At 45.4% G+C, this 18,903-nt stretch overlaps 1 protein-coding gene across 1 annotated transcript in view; it reads right to left on the reverse strand.

The window, feature by feature from the left end:
• Positions 1 to 18,903, reverse strand: part of LOC119448993 (uncharacterized) — a 76,523-nt gene that overhangs the window by 51,081 nt on the left and 6,539 nt on the right. Inside the window, exon 3 of the mRNA XM_049660826.1 lies at positions 11,851 to 11,951. Within this exon, the coding sequence (XP_049516783.1) occupies positions 11,851 to 11,951 (101 nt within the window). The remainder of the gene's footprint in view (positions 1 to 11,850; positions 11,952 to 18,903) is intronic.

Below are 18,903 nucleotides of genomic sequence, written 5' to 3' on the forward strand. Positions count from 1 at the left end.
AGTCATTATAACCACTGTTGAGTAATTTGAAGGAAGTTTCCGCAGAGCTAAGATAATCGCTGCTAGTTCAGCAAAAAATATGGGTGTGAAATCCGGAAGGCGTACTACATAAGACCAGAATAGTGATTCGGAGAAAATACCCACACCCGCTTTCTCTTCATTCATTGACGCGTCAGTCGCGATCACATGACCTATTCCTAGTTGCGTTAATGATCTTGCAACATGCCGTTTAAATATGTAGTGGGCAGGAGTTTGGCATTAGATGGAAATATATTGTCAAATTCTATCATTATATTAGGTAAGGGTTTGTCTGAGTAAGCGATCTCGCGCATATTAACATTTAATTGATCGAGCTCAGCTTGTACAAGCAAAACTTGAGGTCGAAGTAGACGGGACCAATGCTCATCGAAAAATGCCCTCATTTCTCTAATAAATACAAATTGTGATCTTCTCAAAGAAGATGCATAAATGTTTAAATATGTTTTTACCGTTAGAATGCAGAATCTGCAGGGAAGTGTAGGCAGTCATGCTTCTTGATATAATACATTGTTAGCTACAAATTTTGGCAAACCGAAACAATTCCGAATTGCCTCCCACTCTAGAAGAACCAGGGGGTTAATTTTGTACGCTGGCCCAACAGAGAATAGCACGCACCCAAATTCCTATATGGGACATACATGCGATAAATCATCATTAAAGTGTCTCTGCGCAGCCCAGAGCGATGTCGGCCAAGTTAGCTTATCATGCCAACCGCGCGTGTCACCCTAGATTTAACATGATCAATGTGATTTCGCCAGCGCAGGTTTGTGTCTTATATTACACCGAGATATTTGATAGAGTCAACATGCGGAATAATTTCCTGATGATATTGGAGAGAGATATTAATTGGTACATTCAATGGAAACACAATCAAGGCGCTTTTGTTAACATTGAGCGACATTCGAATATTCGCAAACCAGGCTTCAAGTGTTTCCAAGTATGACTACTCTGTAATGAGTGAATATCACTCACAGACGCAAAGAATGCTATGTCATCAGCATAGACATATACTTGTACACTATCGCACAATGGGATTGAACTTAGCAAAATGTTAAATAACATAGGTGAAAGGACAGATTCCTGGGGAACTCCTCTTGTTTGACTATATTTTTGTGTCACAAAGCCACGCTGAGAACAATGAAAGTTTCTATCTTTTAAAAATTCATGTATCCAATTTATAATATATCGAGGAAAATCCATGCTATTTAAAACGTTAAGGAGTGTGACATGTTCTACACTATCGTAGGCTTTAGCTAAATCAAGGATCACTAAAGCTGCATACTGCCGCCTGTGCCGGGCAAGCTTAATGCGTTCCTCTAAATCGACATGGGCGCAATATATCGAGCATCCGGGTCTAAATCCAATCTGACATAGGCTCAATAATGTATTATCCGTAAAAAAATCCATAATACGAATGTGCAATACCCTTTCTATTCATTTCATAACATTTGAGGTTAATGCGATTGGTCTTATATTATCTGGGTCCAATCCTGCTCCTTTGTTTTTGAGCAGGGGTATTATTTTTACGAGTTTCCAGTCAGGCGGAATCCATGCGTTCATTAGGGAGTAGTTAACGATATTGGAGAGGTTTCGTGGGGAGAGGTCAAACAATATTTTCCACATGCCTGATGCAAGGCGATCTGGACCTGGAGCTGTGCCAGGGAGCAGCCGAATAACGTGCTGAAGTTCTTCCATTGATACCTCTATATAGTCATCCCCTGATAGAACCTCTACGAATTTTACTTGCAGCTGAGTTGTAAAAGGCTTTTCTAAGGCTTTTGCGATCTTATTTAATGATTCTAATAATTCTTTTGGTGACAGAACCACTGAATCAATATTTATGGGCACTGGAACTGGCCTTACGAGAGCGAAGAAACCTAAATAGTGCTTTTTATTATCACTTTCCGATAAAACGTTGTACCGTTTTTCATCATAATTATCCTTCGCTAAGAAAACTGTTCTTTTAAACATAGCAGCAGCATATTTATAATTACTCCAATTAGTAGGGCACTGATTGGAAATAAGTTTCTTCCATGCAGCTTCTCGGCGTCGATAATCTCGTGCGCAATCACTATTCCACCATGGACAGTCAATGCGCTCTTTTGTTGATGATACTACACATTTAGATTTTTTAATAGTTCCCTTCAAAATTGCACAAATGCTCATCGCTTTAATATCTGTTTCTATATCTGTCCTAGAAGACAAAGTTAACTGTAAATTGTTTTTAAATTTTGAATAGTCCAGGAATGTATGCGTATGCTTATTTAAAGAAATGAGGGGGTGGTTAATATCGATAGCAATCGGGTGGCGGTCACTACTAGTGGCGGCATCAACCACAGTCCAAGAAGAAATGGAAATACCTGAGCTAGCAAATGTCAAATCTAGGACAGACCGTGACTGCGAACGCACGAAAGTGGCAACTTTAGCATTTAAACATATAAAAATTTTAACATTAGCCCAATCCCATAAACGTTTTCCAGATGAGTCTGTGCGGAAGCCCCGTGACACATGATGCGAGTTGAAGTCACCCGCAAGCAATATGTTCTTTTGCAGTATGTTACTGCGCCGGCTCTTCTATCTTCTGCCTCGTCGTCTTCCTCCTGCCCGCGCCCGCAGTCCGAGCGCGGGAGCCTCAGTGAGTCATTCTCTTCATTACAATATATATATATATATATATATATATGTACACTGTAACACTGTCATGATGCAGCAAGAATAGTGGACGAGGACACGTATTACAGGAGGAGGAGGAGGAATAAACTTTTATTGCGGAACCAGCACTTTAAGATGGCCGGGCCTAAGCCTCTCATGAGGGGACGTCGAGGGCTTGCCTCGCCGCCGCCTCACGGGTGTGCAGGGTCGCCCAGGTTTGGTCGTTGAGGGCGGAGCTCCACAGAGCCTCATGCAACCTCGACGAGAGGGTCGTGGTGTTAATGTTTGTGCACTGTGCTGGGCACTCCACAGCATATGCGGAAGCGTAGCCGGGTGAGTGCCACAGCACCGGCAGTTGGGGGTACTGTAAACTTCAGGGAATATAAGGTGGAGGCGAGCGGGTGAAGGGTACGTATTTGTTTGTAGCAGACGCAGGGTGGCAGCCTGCGCCCGGCTGAACTTAGGGTGAGGAGGGGGGAAGGTTCGGCGACTAAGGTAAATATCTTAACGAAATGGCGCTGAGCCGTGCTCCCTCAAGGGCTGCAGAAGATAGCGCTAACATTTCCCTTTCCACACGAACCACTTACTACTACTCGTTATAAGTAGTCAGATTGTCCCAGGTGTCGAACTCGTCTCCAGTGTCTCCGGCGCGGTTGACTAGGAGTCGCGCAATGGAGTGGGTGACCTCGTTGAGGTTGGGGAGGTGTGGGTGGACAGTGCCCGCGTGGGTCGGGATCCATGTACACGTATTACAAAACGGCGTGTTTTAGTAATCGAGCGTAGAGACTTCCTCTTCATCTTCCAATCTCTGCTAGGCCAACGCAGAAGATGAACCCTACGAAAGCTCCCGTCGTTGTCCTTGTCGTCGAGATTAAAGAGACACGTCAATATATATATATATATATATATATATATATATACATACAGGGTGTCCCAGCTATCACGCAGCATGATTTAAAAAAATTGAACAACGGCGTTACGCGCAGCAAACCTAGTGCGTATTTGTTTCCAGTACAGTGTAGTAGCCGAAAGCAACTTTTTTCGTTACTGATATTTAATTAATTATTTTAATTCATAATCTAACTCGAGAAGTACTGTCCTAATTATAAAAGTGTCAATGTGGCGTTTGTAGGCAACCACGTGGGGCATCTAACTGCGGTATTTTCAGCGCCGTACTAATTGCGTACTCATTTTTTCGAAGTGAGAAAAAACCCCGCGAAATATTGTCGCGTATACCCTGTTGTAGAATACACGCTGAATGTAGATCCAGGGAAGCGTAAGCGTCGACGCGCGATGCAGAGCCGAACCTCGTTCTCTTCTTCTCCAGTCCCCTTGCTGTGCCACACCATGTGGTATTACCCCCTCTTCAATAAAAAGACAAAGAAGTAAAACATACACAGGCTTGACGTGAGAGCGCCGAGATGGCCTAGCACGAACACATAGGCTGCAGTCACAATCAATTTGGTGTGCGATATAGCCACAAGGCACTCAGGGACGACAAACAACCAAATCTAACCTAAGTGGCTGAAAACGTCGGATATTAGGGGCTATAGGGCTATAGTATGGTTTCAACCGCACAACGTGCACAATCTCAGATTGCGGTTGTCGACGTCGGGGAGGCTGGCTTCCGTCAGGAAGGACTTCGTAATTCACGTCACTAATTCGCTGCAACACTCTGTAATGCTCCGAAGTAGTGATTCAAAAGCTTCTCAGATAGTCCTTTTCGGCGCATGGGAGTCCAGACCAAGACTTGATCACCAGGTTGGAACTCGACTTGTCGATGGCGGAGATTGCAACGGTGCGCATCGATGCTCTGTTGTTTCTTTATGTGAACTCGGTGCAGGAACTCGGTTTCTTTATGTGAACTCGGTGCAACGCGCTGAAGAAGCCCTGATGGGCTTCTTCAGCGCGTTGCACGAAAAGTTCGGCACCTTGGGTGAGATTAAGATTATCGATGTTGTCGCACGGCAGCATTGCTTCTAACATAGTCTGCGCTTCACGGCCGTAAACGAAGTAAAACCGCGTGAAGCGTGTTGTTTCTTGCGTAGCAGTGTTATAGGCAAACGTTACGTAAGTGAGAATCTCGTCCCACGTCTTTTGCTGTACGTCTACGTACATAGACGGCATGTCAGACATCGTTTTGTTCAGTCGTTCGGTCAAGCCGTTTGTCTGCGGATGATAGGCAGTTGTCCTTCGGTGGGTCGTGCAGCTGAGTTTAAAAACGTCTTCAATGAGCTGTGCTGTAAAGGCTTTGCCTCGGTCTGTGATGACGTGCGATGGGGTGCCATGCCGTAGGACGATGCTCTGTGTGAAAAACTGGGCAACCTCGGAAGATGTGCCTCGAGGCAGCGCCTTTGTCTCAGCATACCGCGTTAAATAATATGTGCAACGATTATCCAACCGTTGCCAGAAGATGACAGTGGAAACGGACCCAGAAGATACATGCCGACCTGGTCGAAAGGTTTGCCAGGTGGGTCAATCGGATTCAGCAATCCCGCAGGCTTCACAGCTGGCGACTTTCGGCGCTGGTATTCACGGCAGGCTTGGACGTACCGCTTAACACACTCGGCAAGTTTCGGCCAGTAGTAGGATTTGCGCACTCTATCAAGCGTTCGCGTAAAATTCACATGGCCAGACGGAGGCTCGTCATGACAGGCGAAAAAAAGTTCGGCACGGAGGTGTGTTGGAACGACCAAAAGGTAGGTCTTGTTGGTGGCGGCGGAGTGCTTATACAAAACGCCATGTCATAAACAAAAAGACGTCAATCCTCGAGCGATATGCCGCGGCATTGACGGGTTTCGTACTTCTAGACGTTCGAATATAGGCCGTAGTGCGTCGTCTGCGCACTGCCGTGTGGACAAATCAGTCACGCTTACGGCCCCAAGGAAAGCGCCGTCGTCCTCACTGTCTTTTTCGGTAGTGTCAATAGCGGCGCTTGAATGCGTCAGCGTCTTCGTGTATGCGGCCCGACTTGTACACGATGGCCACGTCGTACTCCTGCAAACGTAGACTCCACCGTGCCAGTCGTCCAGAAGGGTCCCGCAGATTTGCAAGTCGGCATGCATAACGAGTGATGATCGGTTACAACTTTGAATGGGCGGCCGTAGAAATGACGTCGAAATTTGGCCAGCGCCCATACGAATGCAAGACACCCTTTCTCTGTGGTGGTGTAGTTGGTCTCTGCAGGCGATAGCGTGCGACTTGCGTATGCGAACAGTCTTTCAATACCTTCCTGCCGTTGTACAAGCACCACACCAAGACCAACGTTACTGGCGTCTGTATGAACTTACGTGTCCGCCTCCTCGTCAAAGTGGGCCAAAACTGGTGCTGACACCAGAGGCTGTCGATGCTCGGTGAAAGCAGTCTCTTGCTCTGCGGCCCAGACGAACGATATATCGTCCCTCGTGAGGCGAGGCAGCGGCTCCGCCATCTTCGAAAAATTTTCGATGAAATGCCGGTAGTATGCGCAAGAGCCCAGGAAGCGTCGGACACCCTTCTTGTCGGTCGGTGTTGGAAACGTGACTACAGCGGCAGTTTTCAGGGGATCGGGGCTCACGCCTTCCGCGCTGACCCCGTGTCCCAGAAATATGAGCTCCTTGTAGCCGAAATGAACACTTCTGAGGCTTAAGGGTGAGGTTAGCCGATCGGATGGCTTCGAGAACTTGCCGCAGTCATTTGAGGTGGTCGTCAAATGTCGCCGAAAAAACAACCACGTCATCGAGGTAAACGAGGCAGCTTTGTCACTTCAGACCAGCGAGAACGGTGTCCATCATTCGCTGGAAAGTTGCTGGTGCCGAATAAAGACCGAAAGGAAGTACTCTGAATTCTTAAAGGCCATCTGGAGCGACGAAAGCAGTTTTTATGCGGTCTCGTTCATCTACCTCAATTTGCCAGTAGCCGCTCTTGAGATCGAGAGCCGAAAAATATTTAGCTCGCCGCAACCTGTCTAAAGAGTAATCGATACGCGGTAGTGCGTACACGTCCTTCTTGGTAATATCGTTCAGGCGTCGATAATCAACACAGAAACGAAGCGTCCCGTCTTTTTTCTTGACCAGAATGACCGGGGAGGGCCACGGACTGTGCGAAGGCTAAATGACACCATCATCTAGCATCTCCTTGACTTGGGCTTGAATTGCCTCACGTTCTTTCGGCGAGACACGATAAGGCTGTTGTTTGATGGGCGTGCGTCGTCGGATGTCGTTATTCGGTGCTTCGTGATTGGCGTTTGGCCCACCTTAGTAGACCGAGCGAAGCACGCCAAGAATTCATGCAAGAATTCCTGCAGTGCGTTCTTTTGGTCATATAAGCTCAGAGTTCACATCGATGTCTCTGAGCGAACCGTCGTCTTTGTCCACTTCAGCAGCAAAACACTCGACGATCTCCGTTGATGGTTCGGCGTAGGCGACAGCAGTGCCACGAAAAATGTGCCGACGCTCAAAAGTAAAGTTTGTAATGAGGACCGCTGTCTGGCTATCACGAAGTTTCACAAGGCTTCGCTCTACACAAATACATTGGGTCAGCAGCATAGAAATGTTGCCTTCTACAATGGCTTCACCATCTTGTAGCTCGTCGGACTTGACCGGAACCATAACACTCGCACGCGGCGGTATCGTGATGCTGTCGTCCGAAACGCGAATTGCGGATCTGCGTCCAATGGCGTCGGTCTGCGTTGTTGCCGTTTGTGTCGAGAAAGTGATGCAGCGCTCGCGGAGGTCAATAATGGCGCCATAGTCCCGGAGAAAGTCCAACCCAAGATTTACATCGTGGGAACACTCGCGTAGAACCAGACAAGTGGCGAGAAAAGCAGCATCGCGAATTTCTACTCTGGCGGTGCATAAGCCAAGCGGTGTGACGACGTGGCCACCTGCCGTACGAACTGGTGCCCTATTCCAGAGCAACGTAACTTTTTTCAGAACGCTCGCCAGTTTGCCACTAATAATAGAGTAATCGGCGCCGTTATCTACACGTGCACTCATCTTTCTGCCGTCGATCAACACAGGTATGTCCAGTGAAATCTTGTTCGCGGGAACTGGTTCTGGCGTCATTGGGTTTTCGTTGTTATGCGGTCGTCGGGACGATACGAGGTCTTCAGCGTGTCGAGTATCAGTGGCCCCGCCTCGGAAGGTCGCTGACGTCAGTTTTTCCCGGCGTGGACTTGGTGATCTCCCTTGCGTCGTCCTCGAGGTGGTGTCACGAGCAGGGAAATATCACGGCGGTGAGGATGAGCGTGACTGCCGCTGCAATGTGTCCAGCCTGCGCTGCTGGTCGACGAATTCTGCGATGTCGGGAGGCCTTTGGCCGAACCTGGGTCGAGGCGAATCGATAGAAAAACCCCGTCGGTAGGGGGACTCCCGATATACATGACCCGCTTCTCCGCAGTGGTAGCACAGCGGTCGTCGATCGTCTGCTCGCCAAACCTCTGATTTCCTCGACGGTATTCGGCGGTCGTCGAAGTACGGCAGCGGGGTTGTCGGAGCGCCTTGCGCTGCCTGCAACTCGACTGGCGATGCAACATAAGTAGGTGCGAAAGCTTGGGCAGGGCTCAGCAATGTTTCTGCATAAGTCTTGCGCTGGGACTCACTTGGCAGAGGTGATGCGCTTCACTGCTGGAAATAGATGCCTGCAGTGCCTGCTGCACTTCGTTGCGTACGACGCTGGCGAGGGAGCTGACTGGAGGTGGTGACTTACCGTGGTGATTCTGCAGCTCGTCGCGAACCACGGAGCGAATCAGCTCGCAAAGCAAGGCGACGTTGCACCCGAAGCTACCGGCGTATCCGGAGTGCAGGCGGCATTGAATTGCCGGTTGTACATGGTCGACCATTGCTGAAGCGTCTTCTCCATCGCGGTGGCTTCGGTGTGGAACTCCGCAACAGTCTTGGGCGTATTCCGGACAAGACCGCCAAAGAGCTGCTCCTTTACGCCTCTCATCAGATGACGCACCTTCTTCTCTTCGGACATGCTCGGGTGGGCATGCTGAAAGAGACGCGTCATGTCCTCCACGTACATCGTGACGCTCTCGTTGGCCTTTTGAACGCGTGATTGAAGGGCTCGCTCCGCTTTTTCCTGGCGATCGGGGCTGGAGTAAGTCTGCAGTAGCCTGCGCTGGAACTCAGGCCAGGATGACAGGGCACTTTCGCGGTTCATAAACCATGTGCGAGCACCATCCTGGAGGCTGAAGTAGACGTGCCTGAGTTTGGCGTTGTTGTCCCACTCGTTACACGCAGCCACGCGCTAGAACTCCGCCAGCCAGTCTTCCACGTCTTCAAATGTGTCACCATGAAAAGCCGTCGGCACTTAGGGGTTCAGAACCGTTAGGTTCTGAACCGGCCGCCTAGCAGCAGCGCATTACGCTGCACCATGGAGGAACGAGATTCTTTCTTTCTCCATTTACTCCATCCATGCTCTGCGCTCACGACCGGTCGTGGCTGCGCTGGGGGCGAGCTCCACCACTGGAAAAGCTGGCGCCACCATCGGCGTGACGTGGTATGAGGGATCACGTGGACACAGCGGCCGCTGTCGTCTGCTTCGGAAGCGCCGAAGCGAGCTGAAAACTGAAAGTTTAGTTCCACCTGCGCTACGGTTCTGATTAAGTGGCGATGTTTTCCCGCTTTGGGTGTCTGCTTGACAACATCTGAAATCATTATTAGGTAGTGGCTGCCTTTGAAGGCGTCCGACATGGTAGGATACTGCTCGGTACCGCAGTGCCGGACGCATACGCAACGGAGCCCGGTGTCAGCCTTCACACGTACCCGCAGGCCAAGAAGCTGCGTGTAGCTGGGATTGCGAAATTAGAACCGAAAAGCAGCCATCGGCTGCAACTCGGGTGTGTAGCAAGCACTTCCGCGAGGAAAATTTCTGCTACGGCATTGGGGCTGCGATGTTCGGTGAGTAGCAGAAAGCGCGCGCTGCCCGGTTAATGTCATAAAGATTAGGTCTATGAACTTGTTGATGCTAAATACTGGCTAGTTCACCAGAATGGAAAGGGGACGGTAAGAAGCACATTCAAAAAAAGGCATGGCATATGCTAGGCCGGTAGCCAGGAATTTTTTTCGGGGGGGAGGGGCGCTTGCTCAATTCCTGGCTACGGGTCTGGCATGTGCCATGCCTTTTGTTCGCCTGGCATATGTTCATGTTAGTGTTAGCACCAAACGATGAATGTACTGGATTAACAAAAAGAAGCAGCCCGAACTTCCTGGCTGAGAAGACCGATAAACATACAGTGGGACGCAACTTGAGAAATAACGATATTGAAACGTCCAATAATTTAGAAGGAAAAGAAAAAAAGATTCAATCATCGCGATGGCAAATCACGAGCCGCCGTATGGCGTCGAAGTCCTTATTTGTAGCGAAATTATTATTGACCAGCTCTGATAGCGTCAACGCAACAATGGTTGCTTGTGTACTGTCAAATGTTCATATGCTACGGCCAAAGCTCACGGCACGGTGCGAAAACGCGCTCGCAGCGAAAGCGAAACATTGCGCGCGGACATGCATGTAGACGCGCAGTCGGTCGATGTGAACCAGTACGATCGCTGCATTGAGGCTTGATTTTGTTATGCTCCATTTGATTATACAGACAGCACACTATAAGAACATATTTTATATAGTCTGCTCTCAGCGATTGCCTAGCTTTGACGCGAGGCCGGTTCGGGGGACTCCATGACGGCGATAGCGCGCAATGGGCGTTCACTGTACGTATTCGGTAAAGAGATAGCGCCTGTAAACTATTCTGCACTTAGAGTACTTACAGAAATGGCAAGGAGGGCTCCCGCGTGGTGTTTTAATTGAGCGCCGACAGCCAAACCCATGAGGAGCACGCCGCGTTATCCCTCACACTACGCAAGCGAGGCGCTTCTGACAGATGGCGACTCCTTAGCTCCTCGCCCCTTGTAGTGTACTAGAATACGGTTGAGTGGGACGAGCGGCTGGGACGGCGCATGCTTTGCAGTGAGGTGCACGACGTGGAAAAATACTGTGGCGGCGTTGCGATAGAAGTGGATTGGGCCGCATCAAGGTCGCGCCGTTGGAAACTGCTGGCGATACTGCTTGGCGAGGTCATTTGTACTACTTCGCGCGCGGGTATTTGTTTGCGTTCATACCGATCAAATAGTGTTAATAGTTGCATATGACATGTATTTATGCCTTAAGAATAAATTCCTTGCATTCTCCTCTTTATTTCATTTTTTAATGACGCTCGGTGAACTTTTTCAGTCTCGGGCTGGGTTCGGGCCGGGCTCGGGCCTGAGGTAAAGGGGTGGCGGGCCGGGCCGGGCGGGTAACGTAGATTATTTCTGGGCCCGGGCCGGGCCCGGGTGTCGCCATAAAACTTTTGGTCGGGCTCGGGTGGGCCCGCACGGGCCGGGCCCGGGATGAAAAAATAGGCCCGTGCAGTGCTCTAAGGTGGATTACCAGCGAAGCAGTTTAGCACACGACATAGAGGTGGCACAGAATTTAGGTCAAAGGTATGAGCGAATTTTCTTTCCCTTGCGCGGCGACGGCGGTCATCCCGAAGAATGAGACATGCACACACACTATTATTTTGATCAGCGGTCTTCATCGGCGGCATATATTCGCGTGGAAGGCTACCGCCACCTCGGGAGCCGGAGGAAACTACACAGGCGCAACGGGACCGCCACCCGGCGGAAAGTAGGAGCGCGCGGCGGCACCGCCAAGCCGGGAGAGTGGAAGGAAACTGGGCACGCAACCGCTTGGAACGATGACAAAGAGACGGCGGCGCAAGCGTACACATGGTCGACGCGGGTCGCACAGCGGCAAATGTTTCAGAAACCCTTATTATCTGCCTGAGTGATTTAGAAAATGGTGCCTATTGATAACTATAGTGAAAATGCATATCCAAGTGATGAGACGTATAAGCTTTTACATAGAATGATGTGATTTTGCATCAAATTTGGGAGCTGAGTTTTTGCACACGCAGATCTGTGGACGGACACGAAAATTGCTTAGAACCCTAGAAATATACAGCTACGCCATAAAATGTACCAAAGGGTAAGAGCGCCCGTTTTCCTATGTAAAATTTCTCTTAAAACCGTTCATGCGCTGCGCGAAACACCGCCATGAACTATCTCCAACTCGCCCAAACATCAACTGTTCAACGTCGGTTGTTTCTTACTCGTTTTTGGCGCTTCAAATGACTCATACCTGGATGTAATCGACGCTGCTGTTGACGCACACCCAGCGTAGCAAACAGGTTCCAACTTCATCTTGAACGTTGGTTTCGTAGGTGACTTCTAGGTCGGGGACTGCGAGTGATATAATAAAAAAAATAAATGACAAAAGCAAATGTAATGAACTTATGTTGAAAATGTTGCGTATGCATTTCTTTGTTACAGGTGGTATCTTGGACAGGAATAAATTGATTCGCCAGAGACAATACAAAGGGAAGACAGTCAGGTGAAGGGCCACGAGAATCAACAACATAGGCTCTTCGTGTTTCTGTTGAACAGCTTTTGAAGAGGAGAATTACTTTCCGGTGAGTGCGCCTAGTGGGCAAATAAAACTCTCACTTCGTTTTGGCCATAACCTAAAAAGCTTACCTTTTTAGGTTGTGGCCATAGGTATGCCTGATGTATTCATTAAAAATTTTAGAGGTATGTTAGATGGACGCAGTAGTAATTTATAGAAGGTACGCCCGATTTACCTGATTAATTTCCAAATGTTTCATGTTAAAATACTACGTCGGGCATACGCGTTTGAATTCATTCATAGCACCTCGAAAGAATAATTTTTTTTCAAAAAAAGACAATCTGCGTGCGATATTAAAAAAAAGCATCCACTGCACGCATCTTCTTAGTATCTGCAGTGTTTTGAAGGTATTAAGCGATAAGGGAGTTTTTTTAGCTGCACCAAATTTGACCTGTGGGAGATAGCACAATTCTAACTCTTGAACTAAATTACTCGTTGAGGCAGACAATACTTCCACGGGCCATTAAATGCGTAACAAATTAGTGAAAAATCACTAATTAGTTATTTTACTAAATTATATAAAGCGCATTAATATTTACGAATTGTAGCTAGTGAGTTTGCAAGGCATATCGACTTGGAACGAATTCTCAGGACAGCACCGGTTTCTTGATATGTGCCATCGAACTCGCAGCAATATTGCCCAATTGTTTCACTTATTTCTTTTAGGAAATGATTTTGATGCATTGAAGTACAAAAGTAACGGTAACGCTAACGTATTTCGTTACAAATTTAGCAAATTAATATCTCGAAATCGCTGCCATCCTGAGAATTCGTTCCCAGTAGACGCAAACTCACCGGCCACAATTTGTAAATTGCAATATGTACTGAAACGTAAATAATTAAAAGCTTATTAGTGCAATCGTGGTAATTAATAAATAAGCATTTCAATTTCGCGTAGATGTAGTGCCTGCCTCACCGAGTAATTTAGTTCAACGGTTAGAATTGTAGTATCGGCCACAGTCAATTTTTAAGTTTGGTGCAGCTAAGAAACACACCTGGTACAGTATATCACATTTAAGAAAGTCCTGTGAAATAAAGACAAAAAGTGTGGCACTTTTGTGTAATGATTTTTCTGTTTTGTTTTTTCTTTTTTCTCTTCCCCAATTTTCTACTGTGTTGCCAAAGTAATCTTTTATGACAGTGTGTCACTGATAGTGTGTCAATGCTGGCAAACCCGAATGCAAATACAAGAATTAACCCTGAATAACACTGTGGGGCCCAAAATGCTCATTTGGGTAGCCACCGTCACGCTTGACACGCCCTATAGTGAAAGAGAAGTAGTCAACGTGAAATTGACAGACACTGTTAGCAGCCTGCACGCCAAATCACATTTATGTGGTTGCATTGATTATTTTGCTTATTTGGCTCAGACAAGTAATGCGAATAAGAGAAAAATTATAAAACATCGTTAGCCTAGTGAGGCCTCATATGCTCATTCGGGCAGACAATGTCGAGCTTGAGGGGTCACAGGGGGCAGTAGCAGCAGCCGAGGCAAAACTGACCACCGATGTTGGCAGCCTGTATGTCGAAACCAAAACACACCATGTCGAAACGAAAACAAAAGCAGTCATGTTAGAGCCATCGTAAAGCTTTACATACATCTAAAGGCCAAGAAATGCAGACAAGCGATAACAAAAGCACGCCGCCGGCTCAGTGTATCCACAGCACAGTCATTGCTAATTTCGTTCAGCCACTTGAACAAATAATAGCAATGCAAGCACAATGACATGCCCTCGTTGCCTGCTTGAAGATTGTCGTGCTGCGTCTATTGTTCTTTACAGCCTGTTGAGATGAATAATGCCAATGTGAGAAGACTCAAAATAATTATTCGGGCAGCTTGACGGGCCGCATGGTGAAATAGCAGTAGTCGGGGCACACTTGAAGGGAAGCGTTAGCAGTCTGCACTTCAAAGCGCAGTCATGTCGTAGCCATTGTTTAATTAGTTTGTCTGACTCCGGGAAGTAATGCTAATGCAAGCCGAATTATTAACCCTGAATAACTTTGGGAGGTCTAAATTCCATATTATTGGAGCAGCTGTCAAACTTGATAAGCATTCTGCAGAAATGAGAATGCAAGACAAGTACTCAGACAGAAAATCACAATGTAATTCGACGTCAACTCTCTAGAAGGGCAGGGACCTCATCAAGCTACCGCGATAGTAGCTTTGTGGTCTTCGTGCTAGCATTTTTTTTCGTTTTCTGTACCAAGAAGTGCTGAGTAACGTTGAACGTGTTTACTGAGGCATTTTGTTCATTGCACAAGCCGTAGGGAAAGTGAGGGCCCGATACAGACAATGAAATTGGTCAAATAATAAATGGTGAAAGTTGGAAATGGTTTCAGTGCACTGCATTACTGGGCTCCATTCACTGGAAACTGCCTTCGTAATAATGAAGGCGTCAGACAGGAAATGACACCCTACTGCTAATGTTATCTATGTTAAAAATGTGAACAACCGTGCTATGGGCAGTGAAACCGTCTGTTTAGAAAGACTGGAAGCGTTAAAAAACCAACAATATAGCGATGTGCTTTTTCACAATATGGCACCCTGTCATGTGCAATTCTGGTGAGCTGCCTCATGCACTGATACATAAACCCATGAAAAGGGGTAAGAGGCAAAGTTACTGTGCAACTCACGTGATGCTTTTAACATAATGTATCTGTAAACTTTTCTTTTGTCATTGCTGATAGAACTTTCCTTTGTGCAAATTGATTAATCACAGTGCGGCAGCAACACAACACGCAAGGACAGAAAAGTAGGAGAAAAGGCTGCGTGAAGGCAGATAGAAAAGACAAGGTAGACGAGAGAGAAATTTTTTAATGAGATCGAAGGGACCAGCCCTGCTATTCGCAGGACTTGGTGTTTTGAATGAGATGAGTTAATGAAATTGTGAAAACAAAACGTAGCTGAAAGAAAACTTACAAAAACGCAAATATAAAATTCTTTCAAACTTCTTTTCGACAGTCAGTAACAGAAATGTTACGTCTGTTAAAACTTCCTACGTTAGCAGAACGTCGAGAAGTGGCTACGCTAAAGTGCTTCTACTTGTCAAAAATAAACTGAACATAGATATCACAGAATACTTACCTCAGCACAGAGGCAGAATTTTTAGAGGAATAAATGAACATACGTATGAAGTACCTCAACAGCGTATCAATGTATATGCAAATTAATTTTTCCCAAAAACAACTCGACAATGGAATTCATTGCCATTATCACTGCTACAATGTAGCTCTCTAGAAAATTTTGAGAAAGGGCTCAATAAATTCTTTTCGCAGTCTGGTTTACAAAGCTGATACTATTTTACCATGTTCATGTTGTATTACCTAAAAATTGATGTACTGATTGTAGTACAAATTGAAGTACTCATTCCTTTAGAAAGCTGATATTATATAATTTTTTCATGTTCATGTTGGGTTAACTAAAAAGCGATGTGCTGATTGCGTTACTGCAGCATTTTAATTGCTGTTGAATTGTTAAAAAATTGTGTACTAATTGCACTGATGTACCATTGAATTACTGTACTTGTAAATAGCAGTTAAATTGCGTACTTCATATAATGCTGAAGGCGTGATTTGTATTAATAATTTTACTGTAACCCACCCCTGTAACGGCCTGCGGGACATCAGTGTACCGAAATAAATAAAACGACAGAAATAACAATAAACACAAACACGCACGGAAACCCGCACATATTCACACACATGCACACAAACGCGAGCGCGCAAACTAAGAAAACTAAGAAAGCTCAGGTGTTACCAGTGAGCACACGAAAACGCAAGAAATTGCTCATATTTCTCCCAATTAATAGTAGAATTGAATAAAGCGAAAAAATATACTGTAACTTCCGTGTTTTAGTCTAGTCTAGTCTAGTCTTATTGCCACTGCTGCTGCTGCTGCTGCTGCTGCTGCTTCCGGTGTTGTCTTTCAACCATGCCAACTGTCGCTGAACTGTCCAAACGCGTGGAACAGCTAGAAAATACTTTCAAAGACAAACTTGATAACCTGCTCGACAAGATAACGACAACTGTAGCATCCAAGCTAGATTCCCAGCCTTCCTTGATCATTAAAGGTCTAAAGGACGAGATAGAGGGACTAACAAGCAGTCTTGATTTTCTGAACAGGACTGTTGAATCCCTCAAAACAGAAAAGGAAGAACTAACTGCAATGAACAAATCCCTAATTGCGCATAACGAATCTTTGGAAAGACGAATTGGTGACATAGAACAGTACTCGCGAAAAAACAACCTGGAAATCAACGGCGTTCCGTGTACCCAGGGCGAAGACTGCATGACAATTCTGCAAACTATTGCATCTAAAATAGAATGTCCTGTTTCTGCAAATGATATTGATGTCATTCATCATGTTCCTGTCTGGTTCTGATACAAAGCACTTGCTTGTCGGATTTCACTCTCGCGCCTTGAAAACCGAGTTCATGGGCAAAGCCCAAAAGGCACGCCTTAGCACTAGTGACATTGGATTCAGCAAAGCACGAGGCAAAGCTGTTTGCGACTGAAAAAAGAAAGAAAAGTGACTTTTTTTGTGGACTGATGACTGCGTCATCAAGGCGAGGAAATCTACTGATAGCAAAGTTTTTCGCATAAAGAGTGACTCGGACCTTGCGGTTTTTGGCTCATTTGACCAGTTTTTCTCGTTTTTTGATTTTATTGTTTCCTCGGTTCCTCGTATTCTGATCTGATCGCATGTCGTACATTTCCGTTAACGATGTCCAATCCCACCTTTGGCATAAGCATCATTCAGCGATTCATTTCAATTAACGCAGTCTTCGCAAACATTTTCGCGATTATAAGAGACTATTGTCGTCTTGTCTTCATTATTTCTCAATTATATGTGTTTCTGAGACATGGCTGAGTGATTTCGATAAAAAATCTTTATGGTTTTAGATAATACAATGCAGAATATTGCAATCGCTTTTCATCACAACATGGTGGCTCAGCCATGTTTATTCGGTCCGACATTAGATACATTAGATACAAGTGTAGGCTTGATCTTCACTTAAATATCTTTGATTATGAGTTTGTGTTGATTGAGGTGGACCTCTATCTAATAGGCATTTATATTAATCTTGTCTTTGGTACCATTTATCGATCACCACATTCATCAATTCCTGCTTTTTGCAAAGCACTTGACACTATTCTTGACATTCTTTCAAAGGAAAAAAAGTCCGTTATCATCTTGGGTGACATTAACATCAATTTACTTGATGTATCCTCCTCTTATCTAACTCAGTATATCAGCTGCTTCGAAGCTTATGGTCTTGAATCTATTCTCTCCCTTCCCACCCGCTGCACTAATAATGGTTTGGGAACACTTATTGACCATGCGCTTTCGAACCTCCTTCATCCTCCCTCCGCATTCATTCTTCAAAGGAATATTACAGATCATTTCCCAGTTGCACTTTGCTTTGAGAACAGTCCTCGCAGTAATAGGGTAAGTTTTGTTAAGAATAAGTTTGATCGCGGCAAATTTAAAGAAATGGTATCTAATTCTGATTGGTCTTGTGTCTCGTTAATGAACAATTCTGAATCTGTATACACCGCTTTCATCTCTGTAATATCCAATTGCGTATCTTCATCGACAACATGTATACAGTGCCATAAACGTTATTCTTCCCCTAGAAACCCATGGTTAACAAAGCGACTACTTAATAGCCTGCGTAAGAAAGATAACTTATATAAAAAAACAAAAAGACAACCATTTAATGTGCATCTACTTGATCGTTATATGCAGTATTGTAACACACTGAATGCTGTAATGAACGATGCGAAAAAGCGCTATTATCAAAATGAAATTAATTGTACTGGTTCAGACATAAAAAACAATGGCGCTTGATCAATTCCTTGCTCAATAAAACCATTATTCCGCCTATAGCCAACATTCATCATGAAGGATCAGAAATATGTAACCCATTAGATATCGCTAATGCCTTAAGTGACTACTTCTCATCTCCCATGCTTGTTCCATCCAGTACGCATGACGAACTTGATCATTGTGGTCACTCATTTTTTCTTTTTCCTGCTACCCCAGAGGAGGTAAGAAGAACAATTGCCAGTACAAAATCATCTAGTGCAGGTATCGATAACATTTCTGCTAACCAGGTGAAAATGATTGCTTATGATATTGCGGATGTGCTCCCCTACAGAATCAATATAATTTTGAAACCGGTGTATTTCCCCGTGAGGTAAAGATGAGTAAGGTTATTCCGGTATTTAAAAAAAGGTGACAGATGCTTAATTTCTCATTATAGGCCGATATCCATTCTCATCTTTTTTAGCAAAGTAATTGAAAAACTAATACATGTTCGCCTGTCTAGCTACCTAACGCAATTTAACCTATTTAATCCGAAACAATTTGGGTTTAGACAAGGATACTCGACTAACCTAGCCCTCATTCACTTCACAGAAAAATGTAAACTAGTAATAGATAATGGTAACTTCGTTGGTTCTGTTTTCTTAGATTTTACGAAAGCCTTTTATACACTTAATCATGACATTCTATTTTCTAAACTTGCATCTTATGGCATTAGTGGCAACTCTCTGAATCTTTTCCGCAGTTACTTATGTGATCGTGAGCAATTAATATCCTTCTCCGGCATCTATTCCACTAAAAAATAATTAACATCGGCGTTCCGCAAGGCTCAATTATGGGTCCGTTTTTATTTCTACTATACATTAATGACCTTCCACAGTGTCTAACCACATTATCAGAAT

Source organism: Dermacentor silvarum, chromosome 1, assembly GCF_013339745.2.
Source record: "Dermacentor silvarum isolate Dsil-2018 chromosome 1, BIME_Dsil_1.4, whole genome shotgun sequence".
Taxonomy (NCBI): domain Eukaryota; kingdom Metazoa; phylum Arthropoda; class Arachnida; order Ixodida; family Ixodidae; genus Dermacentor; species Dermacentor silvarum.